Below are 26,202 nucleotides of genomic sequence, written 5' to 3'. Positions count from 1 at the left end.
GGCACCCACACACCTCCAATTTTAGGTGCTTTAGACTATCTTTCAGTAGCCTACACTGCTGAAGGGATCAGGTGGGAGGAAGAGATTACAAATCTCAGGCCTTTAAGTCTTTTTGGTATCCTTGATTAATAAACCCGCCTATCTCTATCAAAAGCACACAGCTTCCCTGGTTTGAACGGTGATGGCCCCATTCCCAGAACTCGGCCATCTGACCAAAAGGTGGCTGATGAGGCTTCTTCCAAGTCAGGACTTCCTTACTCACAGCGGGAGACAACTCTATAAGCGTTCAAAGGACATAAAATAGAAGATCTGGACAACGTCACTTAACCTTTTCCTGCTAGAGGTCTGGTCCGTCTTTTAACTTTTACAGATAACTGGAATGACCCATTTCCTTTATCAAAAGGGAGATTTCCTAAATTAAGGGATGTACGTTCCTTCCAGTTTCTGAAACTACTCTGTTGAACAAGAATGCCTTCAGCATTGAGTGGCTTTTTAGTTTTCTGATATCCTGGTGCACGCTGCCTAGAAGGGTTTTTGTCTCTGTCCTTGCTGGAGCACTACCTTGCTTTGAGAGTGCTCTTATATCCAAGCAGATTGCTGAAGAGGACTGCACAGATCAGCTCTGCCTAGAAGGGACAAAGTTTATACTGAAAGGCCTTTTCTATGCGCTTTATAGAAGATACTTCAGTGGCTTAGCATCACACACAACAGATATTTCAGGAACTTTTAGCATCGTGTCAGAGAGCGACATTCTGTGACGACGCATACCCTCTTCACTGCCAGTGAAGCTTGTTCCTTTTTCTGGGGTCAAAGTTTGCTAATGTTACTGAGGTGGTATTTCAGGTTTCTTTTCCAGCCTAGGAGTTTATGGTACGTGAGCACAAGCACTGACACTCCATCCACAGAAGCTGCCTTGTCCTGCTTTTTGCCACCAGTACACCAAGGATACTTTACTTCCCTACTGAGTGATCTTCTAACATCTTCTCACCCCAACAAACAAAACTACCGCTGCCTAGTAAATCTGCCTGGCTTTGCAGCAGCAGCACGCTCTTCTTTCATCAGGCAGGACCTTTCTTCTGAGCTATTTTCTGCCAGTGTAAAACAGCACCATGCTCTTGAAGACCAGGCAGAGTAGGGCTCAAGGAGTTACTAGGGAAGATGAGCAGCCCCCCCAGCTTGTCTGCATGCCACCTGTGCCCAGAACAACCCATCAACATTGGAGTTTCGTCCTCGACGGTCATCAGGGCCCAACTCAAAGCCAGCAGCTGCCCAGGACCAGCACAGGGCTCATGCCACCCCTGCGCCAGGGGCAGGGGCCATTACCCCTGACCCTCCAGGAGGCCCCGTCCCTGCCACGGCCAGCTGGCTCTCGGCCCCCTCCCTCACCCTCCCAGCAGCAGGGCCTTGGCCCAGCAGCGTGCAAGACGCAAAGGGGCCTGTGGAAACTGCTATGAGGAGCTGATAAATTCAGAGAGTGAGGGCAGGCATCCACGCACAGAGCCCCCAGATCACCTGTAGCCTCTTGTAACCCTACCGGCCATCGCATCCTCTTCCTCCTCCCCAAACAGCCCTCCCTGCTCTTCCTTCCCTCTCCAAAACACAATCCCCTATCAGGGCAAGATTATAATATTTCTGTAAGTTTCCTGAGGTGCCTTAGGCCAGCTCTATGCAGTTAAATGCTATTTGCAGTAAGTCCACAGAGATCTAATTATTCAGCCACACTGAAGTTAACAGCACGGGTGCAAGCAGGGTCGGTGCTCACGTGACACTGAATTCACTTTCTCCGCCAGTCCCACCAACGGGTTCCTGTACCTTGTCCCAAGCTGCACCAGTAGCACACGTAGTGTTTTGCTTTCTAGCATTATGTCCACCTTCCCTTTATTGTTCTCCTTTTAGATTTAAGGGAGTATTTATTTAACCATATTTAGTCCAGGTTATGAAATTGCACTCCTCCAGTAACAAAGCACAGATTTTTGTGATCACCACTCTATAAGAGTGGTTTAAGTTGCTTATGAACCTGCTAGAAATTACCCTGAGGCAGGCAATCCTCACCCTAGAAATAGTGAGACGGGGGCAGGCAGAACACACAGCAAGAGGCAATTTTAATGCACTTCCCACCTTTGTAGTCTCCATACATATCTCAGGAGGAAACACATGAAACGTCACATTCCTAATATTAGCACACACTTCCGCAGCACAGAAGGGCAAAACAGGGTCACAAAACAGCAACCTGGTGGATCAACTAGTGGGACTTGGAAAGACACTGAGAAAATTTTTAAGGCAGGTTTTTCAGAAGCCACAAATTGCAGAATCAGCATGTCTGAGAAAAGCTAAACATACAAGGTGTTTAAATACAGGCAGAGCTTTTACAGACCTTCTGCACAGGAGGAAATCTAGCATTACTGATTCTGTGATGAGTCTTGCTTATGGACCTGTAACAGCTTATCCCACCAACAAGTACATAGGACTCATCCACAACCTCACCTGAGGCAAAATACATTGTGTAGCCTGAAGAAGAGAGCCCAGATTTCACGCTGCTGAGGAAACCAAGCAGCAACATAAGCATCCTTACCTTGTTTGAAGACTAGGCAGATGAAGAAGGGGCTAGCAAGCTGAACCACATCTCTTCTAACTAACCCTCGCTTCCTACCAACACTTTTCAGAAACAGCACAAGCTGCTTCAGGCATGGCAAGTGCCAAATCTTCCCAAGTGCTCCCCATTTCAACATGAGCTTGAATCGGCCACAGCTGTAGCAGAAGTACAAAATGGGAAACACCTGGGAGCAATTGGGAGGGTAAAAAGAGGAGATTGAGGATACAATGAGAAACAGCAATTGAATGGCTAGAAAAGGGTGATGAGAGATGGATGAACAGCCACTGTTTCTCATCCCATGCACCAGCCTTTCCCAAGTAGTGGCACCGCCCTGGCAAGAGGGGTTGGCTGGGTCAGCAGGTGACTCCAACCAGCAGCACCAGGTGGGAGCAGCTGGGGAGCAGGCAGAGCCCATGGCCGAGTTCAGTGGGGTCAAGGCAAGGCGTCACAGCTGCAGAAACGCTGCTACACAAACAGAGAGAGTCAGAAAGCTAATCCTGGGTGCGGACAGAGGTGGGGTTCTCGGCAGGATTGGGAAAAATTCCTGCTGGAGGCTGAGGACACAGCAGACCTTACAGGGTAAACTTTCACACGTGCCAGATCCCTTTTCCCACTACGCACACACATTTCCTTTTCCAATATTCATTTCATATAACTTTAAGCATTTCCATTTAAGCATTTTAACTTAATAGTCGCCATTTTGAAGAACTGAAATACAGGATTTTGCAACAGCGTGATTATGCAGCCTGGTCTTGCTCATAATTCCCAGTGAAGTCAGCAGAAATCAGGATGCAAACAAGGGCAGAACCCATCTAGTTGAAACTGGGGTCACTGTTCCCCCCAACCCTGACAGCAGGCAGTCATAAGTTCTCAACAAATTGATTGTACATGAATTTAGCATGTAAACTGAATTGATTGGATTTAATGAAGTAGTCAGCACACAGCCATAGATGGTCCTAGAGAGTTTTGGGGGCCGTGCATTTTAGTGATTTTTCATTTATACTCTGTGCCGTAATGAGATTACGGCTAACTAGAATAATTGAGGACACTGACTAACTAATGAGGGAGGTGAGACTGTACAAAGCAGGATGATCCAGGGGGCAGGTTCGACAACCTTCATGAGCTGAGTGCAAGAACTATATGACATATGATGTAATGAATGTGTTGTGTGTCTTGACTGGTGCTGGGGTTTGCTGGTGTCTAATAAAGCATAGGCTGCAATCAAAGCTTTTTCCATGCTTGTGGGTATTTTAATTTCTGTATGGATTCTCTCATGCCTGGTAAGAGTCAAACTTCTGTTGAATCCTTTCCTTCAGTGGTAAGTGTTAGTAGAGACTCCACCTTCTGCCCAGCCTGCTGTTCTCCAGGAAGCTGTAGACACGTATATATTCAAGACTGCTTGCTTTCTGCTGAATTTATTAAACTGACCCAACATGTTCAAAAACTATGGAGAGAGAAGGAGGACAGACACCCTCAGTAAGACTGTGCAACGACATCAACCTCATTTCCCTAAGAAATGAAGGTAAAGAAACAGACAAGAAATTCTCGGTGGTATTTTTTTTTTAAGCAGATTCTTTAGGTATGAAATTACTGATGTTAAATTATACTTTGAGCAAAAAGTCTCAAAATTAAAGTCCCAGGAGTCAAATGACCTGAACTGTGTTCCTTGCTATGGCACAAGCTTTCTGTGGTCATTTCGCAAGGGCCCCAACTCTGTACCTTAGTTTCTGCATTTGTATAATGGACCTACTATTTCTCTACATCAGATTGGCAGCATTTTCTACTAAGGTGCATCACGCTGTCAGGAGGAAGTATCAGAGGCACGTACAGCACAGATGATGCATTTTCTAACAGCTATTGATGTAGCAGATCCACCTTAGCAATCAACTACATTATCTCATTCTAATTTTCCAGCTCAAAGCGTAACTCAGATTATGCGGTGTTACTCTGGAGAGACAACAACCACGTACAAGCGAAAGCAAAACAAAGCAGCACACCTGCCAACTTATAGTTAACATCAGAGGAGAAACAGAAAACTATGGATACAGCTGTATTACTGAAGAGGAGAGCTGTACAATGGAGGAGCTGGTGCCAAGGACCAAAAGTCTGTAGTGTACATGGGTTTGGGGGTTTTGGGGGTGGCAGGGGAGCGGGGCGGAGGAGGGGAAGAAGAGTTTAGTTCAGAACAATTTATAGCCTGGTCCCATGGACTGAGCACCCATTAGTGGTCAGAGCCTGCTAGGTGAGCTTTTGAAGCACATCTTTCAGCTTAGGCTCATTCAAAAGGAATCCAGGTCAGGGGCTTGGAGACAACTCTGCCATACCAACCAAAGCACAGTAAGTGGGGACATTCGTGAGACTCACTTCAAAAGCACGTCTCTAATCCAAACTAAAACATTAAGGTGATGCGCCCTGCATGGATCAGCCATGTTACGTGACTAGCTCCTGCTTGCTCCGAAATTACCGTGAGATGGGACGAGAAAAAAAGCCATGGGCACTCCTGATTTATCACCTCACTGAGCATCTCCTTCACAAAGCGTATTTTGTTTCTTTCACTTGAGGCCCTGAAGTCATTAACAAGGTTCCCTTTTTATGTGCGAGAAAAAAATTAAAAAAAAAAGAAGTGTTAAAGAAGGTTAAATATTTACCCCAACCAACACCACCCCAAATCTGGAGAACAGAACAATTTAGTAAAAGGGAGAACTCCCTCTTACAGGCTAGCAAATGAAGTGAAAATTAGTGGACTACAGTTAACAAACTTGTGAAGAAAATTAAAATAAATAGTGAAAGTCTGGTAGCCACACCGTGCAAGAAGAAAGAAAAGGAAAAAGCAAGGTTGGTATTCTGCAACTATGAGATGAAGATTAAGCTAAGTCTGGCTCACATACCACATATTTTGCCTCAGCTTTCAGTCAGGATAATGCTGTATTATGAAGATAACAAAATGATATCTAATAAAAATGATAATAGGCAAACACAAACTAAAGTGTCTGAAGAGAAAACAATCTCAATAAGTTCACAGCTAAATAAATCTTCCTGGAAACATGGAAAGAATCGACAAGTTAAATTGCAGGTTCAGTAGCGAAAAAGATTAGTGAATCCGTTTTGGTTTTTGGTTTTTTTTTTTGCAGCATAGAAGCAAAGAAACAAGTTCCTAGATTCTCTGTTCTTTGCTCCTCCTTATAGTCAATAAAAAAAAAAAGCTTTCTGCTTCCCCCCCCCTTTTTTTTTTTTTAAGCCTAACCACATTAAGACGGAGAGGGGATAACTTTCAGGAATCAAGGAAAAGAGCAGCAGTACTGAAACTATTAAAAGATCAAACATATACAAAACTGAAAAAATAAATACCAAATAGAAATTAAGTTTCTTATTATTGAAGGACTGAACTTCCAAATAGCCTTCTAAAGAGAAATTTGGCAAGGGACTTAAGACAGGACTTGATAAATCCTCAGGAGACACGATAAAAAGAACCCTTTGAACCTAAGCTTACACTTTTTGGTCTCAGAGGCGGCTCAGTTGCTGTTTGTAGACTGCCTATACTGACATCGTACTAGCCCTGTATCTCCTGGCTTTTGATGGGTGCTTGGAAGCATTTCTGTGCTTCTTTCTGTGTTTCTATGCTCACTTCTATTGCCTCTGCCTCTCCAATTCTTCTGAATGCTGGAGATCAGTGACAAGGTAAGCTTTTTTGTTTTGTTTTTTCTCCTCTTCTTTCCACGGTGCATGGTATATGGCCCTCTAAATAATCATCTGGGAAACTTAAAACAGATGCACTGCCTTTGCGGGGGGTAACATGTCATACCCTCGGCCTCTCTTGCCCTCTTCCTGTGCTACTTGGTACCATGGATTTTGGTCTTCTACCCACCATCAGGCAGCATTTGCTAGGGTCAGAAGCTTTTTGCATAGGCATACAGATGACAGAGCCAAGCAGACAGTTCTAGACTAAACATCCATTATCACCCACAACTGCAGAGGGATGAATAATGATGTAAATGATTCTTTCCGGTTCTTCATTTCCTAATTAAGAAAAATCTGTATTTGATTCATTAAGCCATCTGTGCAACAATTATCTCACTGCAAAAGCTCAGAATCAGTTTTCCTCATCCAGTACCTCCTCTTCTTGAGGCTGTTTGTTACTGATGAGGCCTAAATCTAAACAAGTTAGTTCTCTGAAAGGAAGTGCACACTGCCTTTTAAGTATAGTGTTCCGACTACTGTGCCTAACCATAAAGATTTCTCAAAATTATGATGGCAATGTTCTTCAAAGTCTTCCATTCTGGAAAACCCTTTAATAATGATCTTCTCATAACTCCCCCCCTCACCGTGTGTGTGTGTGTTTTAATTATTACTTTTGCTTATACTATAAACACACACTACTATAGCTGAAACAGAGTTAATAGTGTTACTAACTTCAGTTTCTAGAAACTGAAAACTGTGCCTCCTCTTTCCTCCGGTTTAAGTCTTTTCCTTACTGTTGCCCATGGATCACCATTCCACTGTAAGAAAGAAAGTGAAACAGACATTTTGTCTAAGGTGTGATTATTAATGACATGAAGACTAAGTCTAAAGCTGCAGCACTCACATTTAACTACCCAAACTCATCTGAAAGAGAGGTTTAATCGACCAATATTACAGTGACCCTAAAGAAAACAGATATATAGACTCAGACAAATGTTCTCCAAAACATATTTTTAATGTAATCCGCATTTGGAGCCTAGAGAGAGTAAGAGCAGAGAAATATGCTTGTTATTCCTTTTTTACATTACTGTTAAAGCTAAATTACTTCACGTAAAAAAGAAACTGCAGTATTTCAATACATGAAGCTAGCCCTGCATAGGAAGTCTTTGTGATAGACCGGAACACAAATACAAAGGTAGGTCAAACCAAATGAACGGTAACTTTGCATTCTGCCCTCACTGAGGGTTCAACAGTTACTTCCGCACTCTAAGCCAAGAGATCTGAGCAGTATAAAACAAACTATATTTCATGTCTCCATCAACCTCCTCAAAATTATTTTGGAGCATTAAATACCACCTGACTTTACTGTAGTCACAGAAGACGGAAACTAGTGTTAAGTCTTTGTACTCACATTTGTCAACATTTTAGAGTGCAGTGGTCCTTCTACTCCGTGTGTTTCAAAGCATGAGGAAGCTATTTCAAGAGCAGTCATATCCTTCTGCAATTACCTTGCAGTTGATATAAAACTAAGAGGCACATGTTTTTCCTATTAAGGACTGTATCCTTGTGTAAGGATTTTGCCACAGCATTCCAATCCTTTTTTTATAGTGTTTTATAAAAAGGAAAGAGTTTAATTTCAACCAGTTTCAGAACAGTTGTTAAAAGAGGACTCTTTGGGGATTTAGGAAATATATTATAATATTCCCTACCCAGGGACTGTTGCAGACTACAATTGGAAAACTAACGACACTGTTGCCCTACATTTCAAAAAAGGCCTTTACACGGTGCATTCAACAATCAGAACCTCGGAGACACCACAGACAACTGGAATCTTGTTACTGGCAAGGCCTAAGTGATATAAAAATAGGAATATAATTTTAGAACTCGGTAAGAAGAGTATTTTATTTTTTACCAGCATACTTTTCATCTTCCTGGCTGAAGTATTTCAGTGGAAGCCCAAGAAGATTAACGGAAAAAGTGCTTTGAGTCGAGTATTATCAAAAAAGAAAAAACAAAAAAAAACAAACAAAAAAATCTCCAAGCCCCCTCAATGAGTAGGGGGGTTTCAGTATCCTTATCTTTAAGACAGACATACCCATAAATTGTCTAACCAATTTTAAAACCTGTTACACCCTTAAAGGGCATACAATTTTTTCCTCAGTGTTCTCAGCAATTTTATGGTTGGTAGCTCTGAAACAGTACATCTCACCAGCAAAAAAGCCCAAACAGGCAGACAGAGAAGAACAGAAAAAGAAAAAGTTAAAAATATGACAAGAAGAAAACCATTCTTTGTGTTCTGGATGCTCTTTAGTTCCTTGTCTTTACCACAGCTTGTGTTCAGCTGGCAGTACTATTGCCTTTAGCATCATATTTCACCAACATAATCTTTTTCTCATCTCTGAATGACTAACAAGGCTAAGAATAAAAAAAGTTCTGGTCCAGAAAGTTGATATCTATACTGAAGTGGAGACAACCCTGGTTTGAATTAGGAGCAGAGGAAGGCCAAACTGCTACTACCCGTTAGCACTGGCCATAGCGGCAGGGGCATCTCAGACAGGGTCTACTGTCGTAACCCTCCCTCCCAATCAGTAAAGCCTTAACTAATCCCTAACGCGTTATCCAACAGAGGCTCTGCACCGATTTCTTTTAAAATGAAGCAAAAGTTAAACAGGGTATAAACAGGGCAATGTAAACATACAGGGCTATGTGGAAAGTAGAGTTAAAATGCATTAAGTTGTCCATCTAGACACCTATATTTGAATATCTGACAAGATCACAAATAAGAGTTCAGCAGATAGCCTCATGACCTTGCAAAACTAAATTCTGAATGAAGGTGTTATTCTTTAGGATTGATGTATATGGGTAGATACTTAGATAGAATTACATGCAATAAGTCAGTACATCCTATTAGATAAGTTTGTTTAAAAGGGGGGGAGGGGGGGCACAAAAAAATTGCAAGTAGTTAGCAGAATAAGCCTCCCTGTAAGGCTTAGTAATTTCCTTTAGATTTACATATGTTAGAAAGCGATATTCTTTCTATTTTAGGGTGATTTTTCATTCAAAAATTTGCTAACAATATAGCATTTACTCCCATAATTTTTCAACTATATTTCAGGAGTAACAACGTCCAAGTAATTAGTATTAAACAGGCAATTGGACAGTTATAAAGATAGAAATTTAAATTACAAACACTGAAGAGCAGCCCAGATTTCAGAGTATAAAACAGTGACCTAAAAATCCCTTTCTCTGTAACCCACAGAAAAGAGGACTTTTTTTTTAATGACTTGAAGTATAATGTGGATTATTTCTACCGTGATGTGATTTGTTGATTACTCTTTCCTACAGAGTAGCAGAGAAGCATATCAAAAACAAGAAATACAAAAATCAAACTACTTGTTCTCACAAATGACAACTCGGGTGGCATGTGTTTTAATCATTGCAAATCAGAGAAATTCAGCCAATTGAAAAGAAATTTACTGCTGCATTTTCGCAAGAGAAACTAACAGGATTTCCTCATACTCAGAATTTCATACAAACAATGTACGTATGCCTTGGGACAAACAGGTGAACGTTGCTTCAAAATACAGAGTTTGAGAGTAGCAATACACAAACAGCACTGCTTTCAACATAACTTTGCTTAAAAGCACCCCAGTATTTTTCCCAAGGATGGATAACTAGTTGGCTCCACACTGCACACTAAGAGGAAACCCGAAACAGCCAAGAAGCAAGGAAGAACAATTCTTACACACTCTCAAGACATATTCTTCCTCAGCTTCATTCACAAAAGACAAAAATACTCCAACAGCAAATTAAAAAAAGAAAAGACCTTCCTAAATCAACTTTTCCTTTATCTAATCCATTTGGCTTTTAAATATCTTTGTCACTGACAAAAGCCTAGATCAACTCGTTTAATTTCTGGAGCAAGAAACCCATAGGCACATCTACTGCCCATCACTGAAATGAAACATTTCAGTGGATATCGTTGAAAACAATATCCATTATGCTAGACCACTAAACTTGCAGGTAAACTGTATTCTACTCAACAGAAAGGAACTTCACTTTAAGACATTTGCAGGGCTAATGTGCCATAATAAATTCTACTATTAATCAACAGTAAAGTGCTGAATTATATTAATTACCTGAATCTCACTCTCTTTTATGATCTTCATTTACAGACTTCTTATCAAGTCAAAAGAGCCCTTTCTGTTGTAAAAGCTAAGCTGTTGTGCAAATATTATAAAAATAGGTAACTTTAATCAGGAGCTATATACACAACAGAACTTCTGCTTTTTCTTTAAGTACAGCTGACAGATAGTAGAGATGAAAAATCCATGCAAGTACTTATAAAGATATTTAAAATGAAGAAAAAGGGACAGGGCTATAGAACTTCCAGTACCCTGGCATACAGCCACTCACTACATTATAGTTACACTAGATGATGTCTAGATCTGGACTGATAAGCGTCATGCCACCAACATGCTTCAGTTTCCTTTGTAGCTAAAGAAGTTGATTTGAAAATTTAAACTACGGCATACATTTGATCTATTTCTCGTTAAAGTGTATCATTAAGTTTGAGGTTAAACTGTGAGCAAACTTCACATCTAGTCACATAACCAGCACAAGCAAGACATTAGTGCAAAGAGGAAGGTGTCAGTTGTACATGATGAGGACTCTTCCCCTAACTGCATGATGCAATAAAATGATTTTCAGATTTAGAGTTCAAGTGGATTACCATGAGAACAGGAGAGATTTTCTTCTCCCAAATTTAGCACAAATTTCCAGAGGATCAAGAGGAAAGCGACCTCAGTTACAGCTAGAATAAAAAAGTCAAACCCAGGTTTGGAGAGCTGATATGTAACTCCAAAATTTGTCATGCTATGAAGGCAGCATTCTCAAGAAGAGCTCCAAACAAACTGCAAAACAAAATTGGCATTTAAGTTGAAATTGGCCAACTGCTGCATAGAAATATGCTCACACACAACAGTCATGTTTAAGCCAGTGCATAGAGAAGATAAAAGCACTTATGGTAGTTGCAAATGTTAACAAGTCCATACAACTTGTGCAGTTTAGCAATGAGTCCATAGAAAAGGAACAGAGTAAGAGCAGAAATGCTCAAGCAAAACCAAAAATGATGACCTTCCAACTGTATAAAATCCACACAACAGTTATAGTAAAAAGATATCAGTGGAAAATATTCAACTCAGTCCCAAACACCCAACAGGCAAATAAGACCAGAATAGACAAGCCTTTGGCAGACAATTTTAAGAGTCTAAATATGGCATTACATTTCTAAATAATCCACAAAATATATTATATGGCATATTCATATTAAATACTGGGTAACCAACTCTGTAGATCTGATGCTAACAACGCTTTAGCCAATGAGCGCAAGATGGAGCAAGCTAAGGGAACGCTGGTGTATCACAACAGTGCTCAAGAAAAACATTGTCACCAAGTCGTGCTTCAACAACAGTACTCTGGGACTCCACACTATCATCTGTGGAGCAAAACAAAGTTCTCCAATTTCTCAGGGATGTGTCCCGTGTAGTATATGTTATGATTCACTATAACACGAGCAGCAAGACACTGCAACGTAGTATGATTTATGGGCTGGATCAAATTTTTTGCTATTTCCTTCTCATCCAGCAAATCACTAGCAGTTTGCTTATGCGAGTTTGTGGCATCAAAGTGTGAACCCGACTTGATAAGAAGATTCATGATGTCTGGATGGTTGTTCAGTGCAGCAATGTGTAAAGGACTGTTATTATCAGAGTCTCTGACGTTTACATCAGCACCACATTCCACCAGTATAGCAGTAACTTGCAGAGAGGGGAATTTGCAAACTGGGTAGCGCCCCACACACGTAGTATTCTTGTCAACAGCAAGGTGAAGTGGACTGAAGTTATTCTTCCCTCTAGGCTGAAGCTTAAGAAACTTGTAAATAGTTTGTTTCTTAAAATGTTCCTGTTCTGAGCTGCAAGGTACTTTTTCCAACAAGCAAATTAAATGCAAAATGATGGAAAGGGCTTTGTTCAGCTGTATTGGATCTGGAGGACACTGCGTTTGTTTCATAGCCCGTTCTATTTCGAGGACGCTTTTGCACAGTATACCCATGAGATCATCAAATGTAACAGTAGTGCCTAGCAGACCTTTTGCCCTATCCTGCAGCATGAAGGAGAAGAGTTCAGCAAATGACAGTAAACTGCTGGCTGTCATAGGGCTCAGTGGATCTAGATTGCTCTGCTGCATGTCCAAAGCATATTTCCATAAGTTGATGCATCGCTTGAAGTTTCCAGAGTCTGCATAGACAGCACCTCTGTATCTAATATAGTAGGATGTATCTGGGTGTGAAGGACCAAGAATACGTTCTCTAATCAATAGTGCTTGCATTCTCATCTCATCAGGGTCTGCAATAAGGTTTTCTAGCTCTTCTGAGCTGTTTACCTCTTTAGCGTAATCATAGGCCATAATTAGTGTTTGTGGCACAGGCTTGCTTAGGATATTAGTCCTATCACTGTATCTCATCTCCATAGCTCGTTTCCAGTATTTCAAAGCACCAAGCAGATCTCTCTTTTTGTCCACAAATGTCGCTCCTAGAAGTTCTAGAGCATTTATGCGCTCCGTCTTACTGGTCTGTACATGCTGCGTCAGAAAGTCCACAATATTCGTGTGGCCGGTCACGCTGGCTGACAGAAGGGGAGTCATTCCATAGCCATCCTTTTCCATCTTAGCGCAGTACTTGAGAAGCATCTTCATGATCTCCAGACTTCCAGATTCTGCACAGTCATGTAATGCGGTGTTTCCTAGCAAGAGAAGAAAATGAATTACACAAATCAAAATTAAATTTATAATTCAAACCTCACCACGCTAACAGTTGTTAAAACAACCACCACCACTGCATACACACAAACCCACACCCCTGTTCTGACATCTATGGACCATGAAAGGCTTTAAATGTCTAGTTAAAATATTCAAGATCCAATTAAAACATCAATGCCGCCAAGCATTTATACAAATAAAAATGCTTGACTTTATTACCTGAAAGAATTAAAGAGGTTTTAAGGACCCTTTTGTTTCATTATTCAAAACTTAAAACAAAATTCTCCAGTACATGAGCAATTTTGTATCTGCTTTGAAGGATAAAACATAAATCTAGGCTTGCTGCCTCTAAGTTGTTATACTTTTCTCCTCTTCCCTTGTCAAATATCCTTCTTTCCTCCCTACCTCCAGCTATGATTAAAAAAAAAAGAAAAGAAATCTTTATAAAAATTAAAGCTGTGCTAACTCACCATTGGTTTTATTCGTCTCTACACTGTACCTCTTCTCTCTTTCATCCAAGCTTTTTAAGTGCATCAGGGCAATAATTGTATACAAAGGAAAATACAATTCATCACAACAGGCCCTCCATCTCAGCTGAGGCTTCAGAGACTGCCATAATACTGTATTCTGAAGGAGCTGGTTATTTTGTCAAGTTTGCGTATACACACAGACACACTTTTCTTAGTGCTGATATTTGTTAGGTCTCTATCCTGAAGTCCCACATTAACCCCCTCTGTTCCTCTGGTCACGACTTCCAAAGCCAAGGAGAGAGGAGGAAAAAAACAACACACACACACAAAAGTAAACAACACCCCCAACACACAACATGCAGCCACCTGGTTTATAAGAGTCTGATTATTTACATTCAGATTATTTCTCATTAGCATGACACTGCACTCTCTTTTAAAGAGAACCAGTTTCTAACACTGCGCGGGGAAGTTTCTAGCAAGCACTAGTGCCTCTTGACTGAAAACCGTATTTGCAACAAATTAGAAAGAGAGCATAAGACACCACAATGGAACAAAAAACTTTCATGTATTTATAAAGAATAGTGTTTATACATTGATAACTATTATTTATAGCTAACTAATTACAGATAAGTTCAAATATGAGCATTTCACTGGGGGAGAAGAGAAGATGGATGGTGAACAAGTCTCCTGCCCCCTTCCCAACATAACAGAGCCTCTTCTGTGGTTGACTGCTTTTAAATTATACAATTTAAACCTACCTTTTTCTTTATACATACTACAGATTCAGGCATATCAACTTTTCATCCTCCCACTCCATCAGCATGAAAATAATTAACATAAAGCCTATGTAAAAACTTCCCCCCCAAATTAAGATTTCTCACATCATTAGCACTGTAAACGCCACTTAACTGGCCATCAGATCATCACTTTCTGTTACATCATCAACAAGTTTCCACATTCGCAAACAAGACTTTCTTTTCCAAGGGCTTTCTGTCCATTCATGGTCATCTGATTTGGCTTTTAGAAGTTAAGAGAGAAAGTTTTAGAAAACTTTCTCATTTGCATTTTTGACAAGCTTTCTGCTACGCCAACAAGACACTGATCTGCAGTGGGCTTTGCTGGCAGTTGTATTTCTAGATCTATACAGAACTAAAGGAGGTTAGCAAACAAAGCAATAATCTTGAAATCTTTGGCTAATGTTTGGTAAAAGCGTGGTTTAGTAGCTGTAGAGCCTACTGATCCAAACAGCTTAGATTTACATTTGTACTTTTCCTTAATGTATTTCTTTTCAGGCTCCAATCTCTAGAACATGCAGTTCGCTCTTCATACTACAGAGCATTTAGCTAGTGAAATTCAAATCACTCCTTAATTTGTACTCGAGATTTGTCTTAAAAGCTGACCACTCTATGGAAATAAACTAAAACTAAAAGTGGAGATAAAGGCTTTCCATGAACACATTCTTTCTGCCTAGAACGTATTGTTCATGCTATCTTAAATAGGCTAATTTTAAATGTAAATTATTTGACTTGGTACATATATAAACACCAGTCTTCTTCTGTATGTATTAAATTCATTTCAGAAATATAAATTTTGTTCCTTTCTTTCTCATTTCTTTTATGACAACCTGAATTAAATCTATACAATAATTTTGGCATCTTCTGGCTTTTGAATATTTGACTTCATAGAGTCCTTACTTTCCTTCTAGTAAGAAGCGCGACAGGGCGATATGAAGCTGAAGTTCAAAGAAAAAACAAAAGCAAAACTGAGAAATATCCAGTGAAACCATGATGACTGTCTTTAAATTCACTACCTGCTTGCCCCCAGCAGCACCAGATGCTTGGGATCCACAACACAAAGCTCCAGCCTATCTCTTGAGTTAGCAGATTATCAAATGGTAGCTTGCTTTTATCTTCTGTATAAGTCACTGGGACAACAACAAGTTGGTCCAAGAGTTTTGCAAGTTTTGGTATACAGTAAAATAACGTAGAGACTCAAGGTCTGTTCAGATGAAAACACTCTAATGGGGACAGAACATTTTGCCTCTGCTTTCCGGCTCATACTCCAACCATCCCCTCCTTCCTCACTCCTTCTCTTCTAATCTTTCACTTCTCAAAACTTTACATGCAGCTTAGTCTGCTGTATCTTCCTCAAACTTGCTTGTGGACCATCAGAAGAAGAACTGGCAGCACATTTCAAGTCTTCCTTGCTGCCCTCAATTCCAGTAGCCAGAAAGACAGTGGTAAGGAGGAACAGTCATTCAAGACAAACGGCATCACAATTTAAGCACACCACATACAGAAATATACCATATAGAAAATTTAGCTGCCACGCTAATCAAATTCCTACTAAACACGTGCTAAAAGCTATCTGCAAAGCCTTATGGCTGAAGTTTAACAGATTTTCACAATTATAGCAGAAAGGGAGCTATGAATACATTTTGCCCCCAAACCAATATTTTAAGTGCAAGCTCCAAGCGTTAAAGAAAAACTCAGAAAACTGTTTCATTAACACAGTGAACTTTAAGAACTTGCAAAACGTTCTTTTCCCGATATATTTCTGAAGAGCAGTCAATCATTTGGCTATCACTTACCAAAAAGTAAGCGGAGGAAGACACCCCTATACAAAGTAGCACTTCAAATTATCTGTCAGATCAAGACACACACAACTAAAACCAGGTCTTGCAACAGCAAGTGATTTTTAAATCTGAAATACCTGAGGCAATCTTTGTTTTTAAATGGAGAGCCTTAAGTCAGGAACTTCAGACATCAATTGGTCTGGTCACACTACAGGCTCTACCAAGACCAACAAGTCACAGCAACAGAGATACTCCAAACTCGGGTGGTTTTCAAGTTTGATGAGTTTGTCAACTACAGTTCATCAGTTAGAAACCCCTCCCTCCTAACTACACATGACAGATGAGAAAACTCTTGATAGTTCAATATTGACAAGTATGAGACCTTTACATTCCTAAGACAGACAGAGGTCAAACCAGACAAATACACAAAAGAAACTTGCTAGTGCACATACAAATTACATGAGCCTTCTTGCTGGGCTAGAGAAAATCTAGGTAAGACATAACTACAGCTGTCAAACCAAAACTAAAGACTAGCTGGCTCCTCAGGCTGTCTGTACTTCCGCACTCAGAGAGGAGGGCAAAACCAGATTCATCTTGGTGTAGGCTGAGCCACCAGTTAACGTAGCCAGTTCAGAGCGTATTCAAGTCCATACTCCCTCCCTCACAGCAGAGCTCTGAAACACTAGAATTGGCACCCTCCAAAAGATGTTTCTATTGCCACCCGAGACAAGGCCTAAGGCCTGGGATAAAAGAAATTCAGAATTACAAGTGTTTTCACCAGCGCACGTCAGAAGCCCGTGTTAGCTCTGCAAATTTAACACTCACATTTCAAAGTACCAGTGTACACAGATGAAGTTATATTTGAAGCGTTAGTTAATCCAAAAAAGAAAAAAGAAAATTCTTAATAAATGTTTTATTACAGATCACACTGTGCTCATTAAAATACTAGAGGCATCCTTAGATGACAGCATTTCATGTTTAATGTTACCATTCATATTTCTACGTTTTCTACCTTCCAGTCAATACTTTTGAGATATTCAAAGGCATGACAAAAGCATATTGAACAGACACAAATCAAAATGCAGTAGTAACACCAAACCAAAACCAAACACCAAAACCAAGGTTCCTACAATTGCTGCACAACTATTACTACACATCCTACCAGCTGTGACACTAGGATCAATGGTAACTATTCATATGGCACACCGTACATCCATCACCATATAACATTGTCCTTTACACTCTTTCATCAATTGGCAGACATATATGCTATGACATATTAATATCACAAAAATCCACATACATTAAGCTTAGCCATTGTCTGAGTAAATTCAGGTCCAATGTAAGAGCTTCCATGCCATTAATTCACAATGCAGATATGCAGTACACGGAAATACTCCTAAAACTCCACAGAATCTCACTGCTCTCTCCAACTGACCTCTTTCTTTGAAAAAAAAAAAATCAAATTTTTATTAGTATGACTGTCAGTGTTATTATTATTGACTTAAATAGAGGTTACTGACAGCATATCAGAAGTAGAGTAACTTTTTAGCTACTTATATTGTAGTAGCTCTCAGAGGTCTACTTCAAGCAATGCATAAGCTAATAAAGGAAGGATAGATATCACCACTAATTTTTAGTGGCTGCACCTTGCTTCAGTTTAATTGGATGAAACAGCAGCAGAAAAGAAGTATTATGATAATACAAGCTTCCATAGACTAGAAATGGACATGGGTAGACAGACAGTTTAGAGTTATGAACTTGAAGACAAAATAATAATACAACCCAGTCTTAAGAAATAAGGAGACTACCCAGCCATTCACTATCAATTATCAAGCATTTAGTTTGAGGAAGAACTTGAAAGGGGACATGGCAGTAGACTTAAGTCTCTAATCTCTCCCCACCCCCGTTCCTCTGAAATCTTACCCCCCCCCCCAAAAAAAAAAAAGGTGGGGAGGTAGTAAATTGACATCGTGGCTTTGTGTTTTATTCTTTCGTTACAGACCTACTTTAGAAGTCGTAGTATGAACATTACACAAAGGCTCTGTGTATCACAGAACTAATTCCCTAAACAGCCAGTGTTACAAAAAGCACATCTGGGAGGGATTCAAATTTCTAATGAGGTCACGCCTTTCTATGTCAGAAGCAAATTATTCCCAAAATAGACTGGTAGCTTGTGACATGGGAAGGAAAGAAAGGGAAGCAATGACACAGAAAGTGATATGGCTTGATTTGCAACCAATATTTACTACATCCACCTCCTAAAATTTATAAAATGCTTGATCAAATTCCTCGATAGTAAAACTTCTTTTAAAATTTTCGACCAGTCTGATTTCATACCCAAGACCTGTTCCTGAAGAAACACACCTAGCTGCTCAACTTTAAACATATGAGAAAAATGATTTAATTTGTAGGACATGAGCAGTGTGTAAAACTAATCACACGGATATATTTTTTCAGCCTTACAGACGAAATTTATCACCTTCACCTAAAGTGAAGTTGTTCATTTAACTCTAATTTTTAGCAGAGCACTTGAAGCAAGCAAGTCCTCTAGCAGTATTACTGATTTTTAAAAATGTATTGACACATACATACCAAAATAGACAGTGCATAAGAGGTATGCCTTCTCTTTATAAAGGAATTAAGTAAAAAAAAAAATGCAAAGAACTGTTAACCTCAATAATCCAGCTTCCATATTGGGTAACGGAATAATTGCTCCCTTGCTCTCAAAAGTACTTAACGATAACCTGGATTACCAAGATGAATAATGCAAAGCAACAGTATATGAAATGCTGTGATTTGATTAATTTCAACATAACCTCCTTCTTCAGTTGAAATCCAGGAATTTATTCCTTTTAAACTGTGTCTTCCTCTACTTTTATTTGCAGACATTCCTACTGATGCCCCGTTTCACATAGCAACACACAGAAAACATCCACAAAATGCACTGTGCTCCATCATGTAATACCATCCAAAAAAGGAAAAAAAAACAGACCAAACAAGAACAACAAAAAAGAGAAAACACTTTTAGAGTAAGGCCTTTATTCATGGGGGGCGGGAGGGGAGGGGAGACTCCTCCTTCCCCCTCCCCCCCCCTTTTTTTTTTGGTCTTCTCTGCTTGCCAAGATTCATTTTGGAAAAAAATGAATCAGAAGCAAATAAACCTGTCAGACTCCTTGATCCACTGCTAGGGTAGATTAATTATTTTTAATGTATACTAAACCACACTTATCATAGAGCAAAGAGTGTGCATCTATCTAATCCTCCTATTTCTGGGTCTGCCAAGTCCGTAAAAGACTTCTTCCCTCCCAGCAGGTTTGAGAGCGTTATGCTCTCCGCTCTCCCACATAAATGATAATACTGAAATAGTGCTAGCCCTTGATATAGCATTACTATGCGAATAACCTTGAACGTACTCAGAGACTGAGATCTGTATACTGCTATACTTTCCAAGATGAGCAAGTAAATTGAACAAGCCTCGTCCTCCATATTATGTTACAAAGCTAATATAATCAAATACTGCGCCATAGCTAGTGGTACTTAAGATCAACAAGCCTTTCAATCACAGTGTTATTTTGCATTTTCAAAACACGTGATTTCTTCCAGCTGTTACGGTAGTATGGAGGATCATAAACAAAGAAACAAACGTTCTTGTGCCGATCTCAAAGACATACCTAAAGGAATGCCTAGTCCAGCAGTTCTTATGATGTTTTCTAATACTTAGAAGGGGAAACAATGAGTCTTTCGGCTAGCAGATGCATCTGCTAACAATTCAACGGGAACAGAGGTAGTGAAGACCATCAGCAAAATCCAGGAACGTTACCTTGATGAGAGAGATTGCATTCCAAACAGCTGAGCAATGGAAAGAGTTACAAGCCGTGTTCAGGAAAAAAAAAAAACAACAACAAAAAAAACCACTGCCTTTCATGTAATTATTTTGGAAGTTGGAGTTCTTATTCCCTGTGCCATTACATCTTGCCCATCCTGGCTATCAGTGCTAATGCACTTTATCCATAATTTAGCCTCTTAATTCAGAAAGGAAGGGAATGAACCTCCATTACTGCAGCTGCTCTGGTAGAGGAGGCATAAGTATCAAAGTAGCAAAACACAGGTTGCAAATTGTCAAAGACGCAAGTATTTTGTCTCGAGTTAGATTACAGGTATAACCCTTTAAAATGGTTTGTACGTAAAATATTTTTATGGTGGAAATTAAATGAAATTTAAATAAAAAAATCAAATTCTAACAAACACAGTCACAGGTAGGTCACCAGCGGAGCCCAAATCCATAAAATTTCAAGCCCCAAAGACCACTACCATTGGAAATACAAGCCTAAGCACTCCTTCCTCTCTCCCCCACCCCCACATTTACCAGCCAACAGAGGACTGCTTGGAGAAACACATCAGCAAAATACTGTGATCAAGAATCCAGGGGTCTATTCTTAACGCTGTAAGGGAGCACTATCCTTTAACTACAGATCATTGGCAGGCTTCGCAATGCAGCAGAAAAGAAAACTACGTGCAGCCAAAATACAGAACGTTCCTCCTAATCCAAGTACGCAGGTAGGAGATCTGTGTCTCACTCAAGAGTTTAGTTGCAGGGGTTCTTCCTGCTCAAAAAACTGTTTCTGCTAGCACAGAAATCTATTAGAAATCTATTTCATATTGGTGAAAATCATCAAACCTTGATAGTTTTAATCTCTACCATCTTAAACCAGCAGTAACATACTGGAGAAGCCTGTGAATTAGGAAGACATGGCTGAATTAGCTCATATTGGAAGTGCCGCTTTGGCTACTTTTTTGTTTTTCTTAAAAAAAAAATTCTTTAATTCTACAGATATCTCTGCTGTTTTCCACAATTCTAACAGAGAAAAAAAAAAGAGACTTCTCTTGTTTATCACCTTTTTTTTCCCCCCCACACACAGTTCATGTGACCTAAAACATTCTACCAAAATCCTTTGTTTCCATTTCTGTTGCCTATGTTCCTCATAAAAGTTTGGGGAAACTGTAAAAGGCAGATCTGTAAAACCGTGGCAAGAACAAGTAAACGTTCCTATTTTAAATTTAGAACTACTGGCTATCTTTCACACTATAGCACTGTCATCTATCCCAAATATCGTTACCTCCTTCTTCACCATCATCTCCTGTGAGCTAGTGCTAGATGCATGCTTCACCTCAGAGTAGTCTCCCATCTGAATCAAAGACTCAGAAATGTTCATGAATATCTTAACCATACCCTCGCTGTACTGTTGCACTTCCACATCTCTCCTTCCAAAACCTCTGCATTATGAATTTCAGTAGTCCAAAACAGTTCTTGGATTATGCCTGTATTTTAAAAGCAGTGCTTCAGTATATGTTTTTTAACTGCTCTTTTATACCCTGCCTCAGTTATCCTGATTTTTAGATCTCAGTGAACTTACCTGTTTGTTTTTTTTAATATATATATATCTTTCCAAACTCTAGAATTCTCCTGCTTTGTAAACTGCGAATAAAGTCCTATCTTACTACATGAAAATCTAGTGGAAAAGCATAAAGGACAGTTTGAGTAATTTTGCCCTCCTCTGTTTCCCTGATTTCAAGAATAATGTCTGGAAGAGAGTCTCTAGTGATCTCCCATAACAGCAGTTTTGTATGCATACTTCTAGTAAAGTTAGAGTTCTGTTCTTAAAATTTTAAATGCAGCAAAATTTAAAGGAAGGGGCTTACCTAAAAAGAGTTTAGATAGAAGGATGGCAACAATTTTTACTACTCAGGAACAGACCACTCCTACAGCCTCTTCATCTCCCTATTACAAACATCCCTACTCGCTGTTAGGAGAAATGTTTGAAAGATAACAGGGAGGAGTAAAATTTGAAAGTAATGCACAGAAAGAGACTTTGAGATGGAATCTGAATGCAGTATGAATCCTATCAGAAACATTCATTTTATAATTAATAGCTAGTGAGCGTTCTTGAAAACAAAGTTCAGAACATTAGTTGTTGCACCTCAGCCATTGCTACACTCATATCAGTATAATATTTGAGGCTGAAAGTTTTGCTCAGTTCTTCTGCCTTTTCACAGCTGACCGTCAGGGTTTACACTACTTACTTTCTCTCCTCCTTTACCTTCTCACTGCTTATTTAATAACTTCAGAGATTAGACTGCTTCACGATGCCAACAAGAAGTATACTCATGTCAGAGACGAGCATTTGTTTCCAAATACAAAAAAAGGCAAGCCATAATTGACTGAAAGATATACATACACACATCCATTTGTACACACCGTAGGTCAAAATAAAACAAATGAATTCTAGTACGCTAAAACATATCCAATCCAACTTTGTTTGTTTTTTTTTTTTTTTTTAAAAACAAATAAGGATCAGCTATACCTTAGGAACTTCTGCTCATGAGCCTAAGTTGTGAGTCACATAGAAACTGAAGGAAGTGGAGAGAGGAATGAATTAAGATAATAGAGAAACTGAGACCAGTGAGAAAATCCTCAGGAGTGCATGGCTGTCATTCAGTCACGTAAACAACAACAACAAAAAATTAATGCACTAATAGAGTGAATAATAAGGACTAGTAAATTAAAGCCTACTCCACTGAGACAAAATGAGTAAAAAAAAAAGAAAAAAAGAAAATAACAGACACAAAACATCTGTGGTATCAGATATTTAACAGCTCTGCACTGTTTGTACCTGCCATTTAAAGGGATTGGTCTAAAACTAACAAACAATATATAATTTTATATTTAGCTCGCTATTCCAAGAACCCAGTCTAGAAACATGACGTTTTTATCCTATCACAAGTCCACGATGATTCATAGGCAACCTTAAATCCTTACAAAGAAAGATTTATTTTGCTCTGCCCACCTCTATGACAAATTTGTAGTTTAGCTTTCTTTACGTTAACCCCACATATCTGCATGATTTGCTGAGAAAAGGCGTATTTAGCTAAACAGCCCTTTCAGATACATTACTCTCATATTTGGCATTTAAGCAAGTCAGGCAATACAGTTCTTTCCTGTCAAAACAGACTTTCAGCACATTGTTAAAAATGTAATTAGCCAGATACAGGCATTGGAACTATTACCCTACAAAAAGATTCATTAGCAGATTGTTAACATACATAAAGAATAAGCTGTTGAAACACACAATCCTGGCTCAATGAGCTAAAAATTAACCATAACCTGCAATAATCAATATGCTTTTTTGGCCAATGTCATATTCACGTGTAAGTTTGAGATGTAATAAAAACTAGCGATTAGAACAAGAGGGTCACATAATTACGATCGCTGCAAAAAGAACAGAAATCTTCACTTTGAACAATAGTATCAGGATAATTGTAAACAGAGGCCGAGAGATGTCCTTTGTGATCTGTGCACTACTGGAAGTCCTCTGCTGTGATCGCAGTCACATGGAGCTTCATTTCTTCAACTAATATACGTTCTTGTTTAGTAACATGAAAAAAAGTATCTAAGAGGTCTAAAATATTTAAAGGGAAAGGAGGAGTAAAAATCAAAGTGATTACTCATACCCAACATAGAAAAGAATTCTTCTTCTTTATGCGCATAATGTTTCCCTATTCTAGGGTTAGGGGCGCAGGCCAGTTTCATGTACGCTGGATTTGGATTGTTAAGAAACAGAATGAAAAGCATCCTAAGTTCTATACAACATACACTTATATATTTGAACGTTACTACACACACACTACGAATAAAGAGTCCTCAGCAGAAGCTGAGTAGCTTTTGCACATACATAAATGCCAAGTTTCATATGACTAAATCTTTCTAAGAACTGAAGTTTAAGATTAAAAAGTATCAATTTAGAGTGAAATTATATAACCAAGGTTAACAAACAAGGAATGAGTACACTAAAAAAAGCCTGTAAAAACATAGCTGAATATACTTCATTTCCTACTGGAAAAAACATTCACATTATGAGTCTATAGGAATATTTTTGGACATCAGCCTCCTAAAGAAGGATAGCTGAATAACTTCACTCCTCTTTACTACAAGGAAAACAAAACAACGAACTTACCTTTAACACTTTTCCTGTTAACATCAGCTCCTTTTTCGAGTAAATACTGAGCAATTTCTTTGTGGCCCTTGTAACAGGAGATCATCAAGCATGTATGCCCATGACGGTTTGATACTTCCAAGTCCGCTTTGTGCTCCACGAGATATTTTACTATTTCCAGGTGACCATCAAAACAGGCAGCTCTAAGCGGCGTTGAATTTGTCAGAGTTGTGTTGTTGACGGATGCACCATGATCTAACAGACACTGAACCACCTTCAAGTGACCAGCAGCTGACGCTGCCCATAACGGTGGGGCTCCCTCAATGGTTTCACCATCAAAATTCACCGAACCACCAACTTCTATGGAAGCAGAGCAATGGTCCAGCAAGTACTCCACCATGTCAAGGTGCCCGTAACGGGCCGCCATCAGAAGTGGTGTGGCACCATTGGTTTTTTCTGACATAAGTAAGGCCATCTCTTCTTTTGTTTTGCTTGCCAGTAACTTGGAAAGGAGCCGCAGCTTGCCATCACGAGCTGCATTGAACACTGCTGTCTTTAGATCCATTTAGTCTGTACCTCTCTGTTGCTTGAAGTATACACACCTGCCTTTTTCAGAGTCACAAACCAAAGCTCACTGGAAACACGCTGCCCAAACAGACTGTCCCCCGCTTTTTCTCAGATCAGCTTTACGGAGGTGGGACAACATGGAGACTCTGAACGAGGTCCTGACAAAGCACGGATAAACCTGCAAAAGCAGATAACCCTGAATGCTTTCACCTTCTACTTCCCAAGTAAGTAAATACAGTTTATATATATATATATATACATATATATATATATATATATATATGTGTGTGTGTGTGTGTGTGTACATATATATATAGATTTTTTTTTTTTAAACAGCTGGGCTCATACACAGCACTGCTCGTGGTGCATCAACATCCAGCCACCTTCCCCGGGCTGTGCAGTGCCCCCAGAGGAAAGCTGCCGAGAAAAGAAAAGCAAAAAAATAAAAACAAAAAACCCAGGAAACCCACCCTGCCCCTTCAGGGGGCGACACGCCGCCCCGCGCAGCCCCTGCCCCGCGCAGCCCCACGGCGCAGCCCGGTCCCGCGCCGCCCCCACCCCGCGCGACGGCAGCAAACCGGGAGCCAGCGGCGAAACCAGCCCAGCCCGGCTCGGCTCGGCTCGGCCGCGGCTCTCGCGGGCCCCGCCGCCGGCCGCCCCGGGCCCCGGGCCCCCGGCGAGGCCGCCCCGCCGCAGGGCCCCGCGGGGGAGGGCACACGGGCGAGGGAGGACCCCAGGGCGCGGGCTACCTGCGCGGGCCGCCGGGGCCGCCCTCACGCGGAAGCGCCCGCCGCCGCCGCCGCCTCCCGCGCCCCGTCCCGCTCCTCCATGACAGACCGGCCGCCGCAACTGGCCGCCGCCACCCAGAACCGGCGCTGCGCCCGGGCGCCGCCCCGCCCACTGGGCGTGGCCCCGCCGCCGTCGCCACCAATGGCAGAGGCGCCCGGGCGCCGCCAGCCACTCGCAGCGGGCCGGGGGGGCGGGACTGCGCCGCCGCTCAAGCTCGGCGGGGCGGGGCGGGGCGGGGCGGGGCGGGGCGGGGCGGCGGCTGCCCGCCAGGTGGCGGGCGAGGGCGCCGGCGCCGCCCCCCGAGGCGAGCGGCGGCGGCGGCGGCGGCTGGGCGCGGGCTGGGGGCCCGGCCGGGCCCGGCGTGGGCAACGCCGCGCGGGGGGAAACGCCCGGCTCCGCCGCCTGGCGGTAACGGGGCCGTGCTGCCGCCGGCCGGGAGGCAGCTCGCCGCGGGCAAGGAGGGGCGGCTGCTCGGCCCCGGGCCGGTGAGGTTTCCCCAGCCTGGTGAGGCTGGATAAATAACGCGACTGAATAATTCAGTGGAATATTTCCACCCTGCTCGGTGCAGCCTGTTTCAACCGAGCTACTTTTTTAACACTTCTGTCAAAGTATATTTGTCTCATTAATAAAGATTTTCGGGGAGAAATATCTGATTCTTGCAGAGCACAGGGAGCTCCGGCTCTAGACAACATCGCTGTTCGGGTTGATCGTTACCCT

General features: G+C 41.0%; 1 protein-coding gene across 2 annotated transcripts; it reads right to left on the bottom strand.

Moving 5' to 3' along the window:
• Positions 1-7,881: 7,881 nt before the first annotated feature.
• On the bottom strand, positions 7,882-25,625 carry LOC138064437 (protein fem-1 homolog C). Of its 2 annotated transcripts, none has more exons than XM_068926996.1 (3): positions 25,534-25,625; positions 24,151-24,874; positions 7,882-13,074 (listed from the first exon to the last, which is right to left on the bottom strand). In XM_068926996.1, the coding sequence occupies exons 2-3, from the start codon at positions 24,692-24,694 to the stop codon at positions 11,765-11,767; spliced, it is 1,854 nt and encodes a 617-aa protein (XP_068783097.1). In that variant the 5' UTR covers positions 24,695-24,874; positions 25,534-25,625; the 3' UTR covers positions 7,882-11,764. The 2 variants fall into 2 exon arrangements, with proteins under 2 accessions (XP_068783097.1, XP_068783096.1); XM_068926995.1 differs by having other exon boundaries at positions 25,446-25,575.
• Between the last annotated feature and the right edge of the window lie 577 nt (positions 25,626-26,202).

This window comes from Struthio camelus, chromosome Z (assembly GCF_040807025.1).
Source record: "Struthio camelus isolate bStrCam1 chromosome Z, bStrCam1.hap1, whole genome shotgun sequence".
Classification (NCBI taxonomy): Eukaryota; Metazoa; Chordata; class Aves; order Struthioniformes; family Struthionidae; genus Struthio; species Struthio camelus.
The sequence above is the reverse complement of the archived record's forward strand: the minus strand, read 5'-3'. Positions and strand labels throughout refer to the sequence as shown.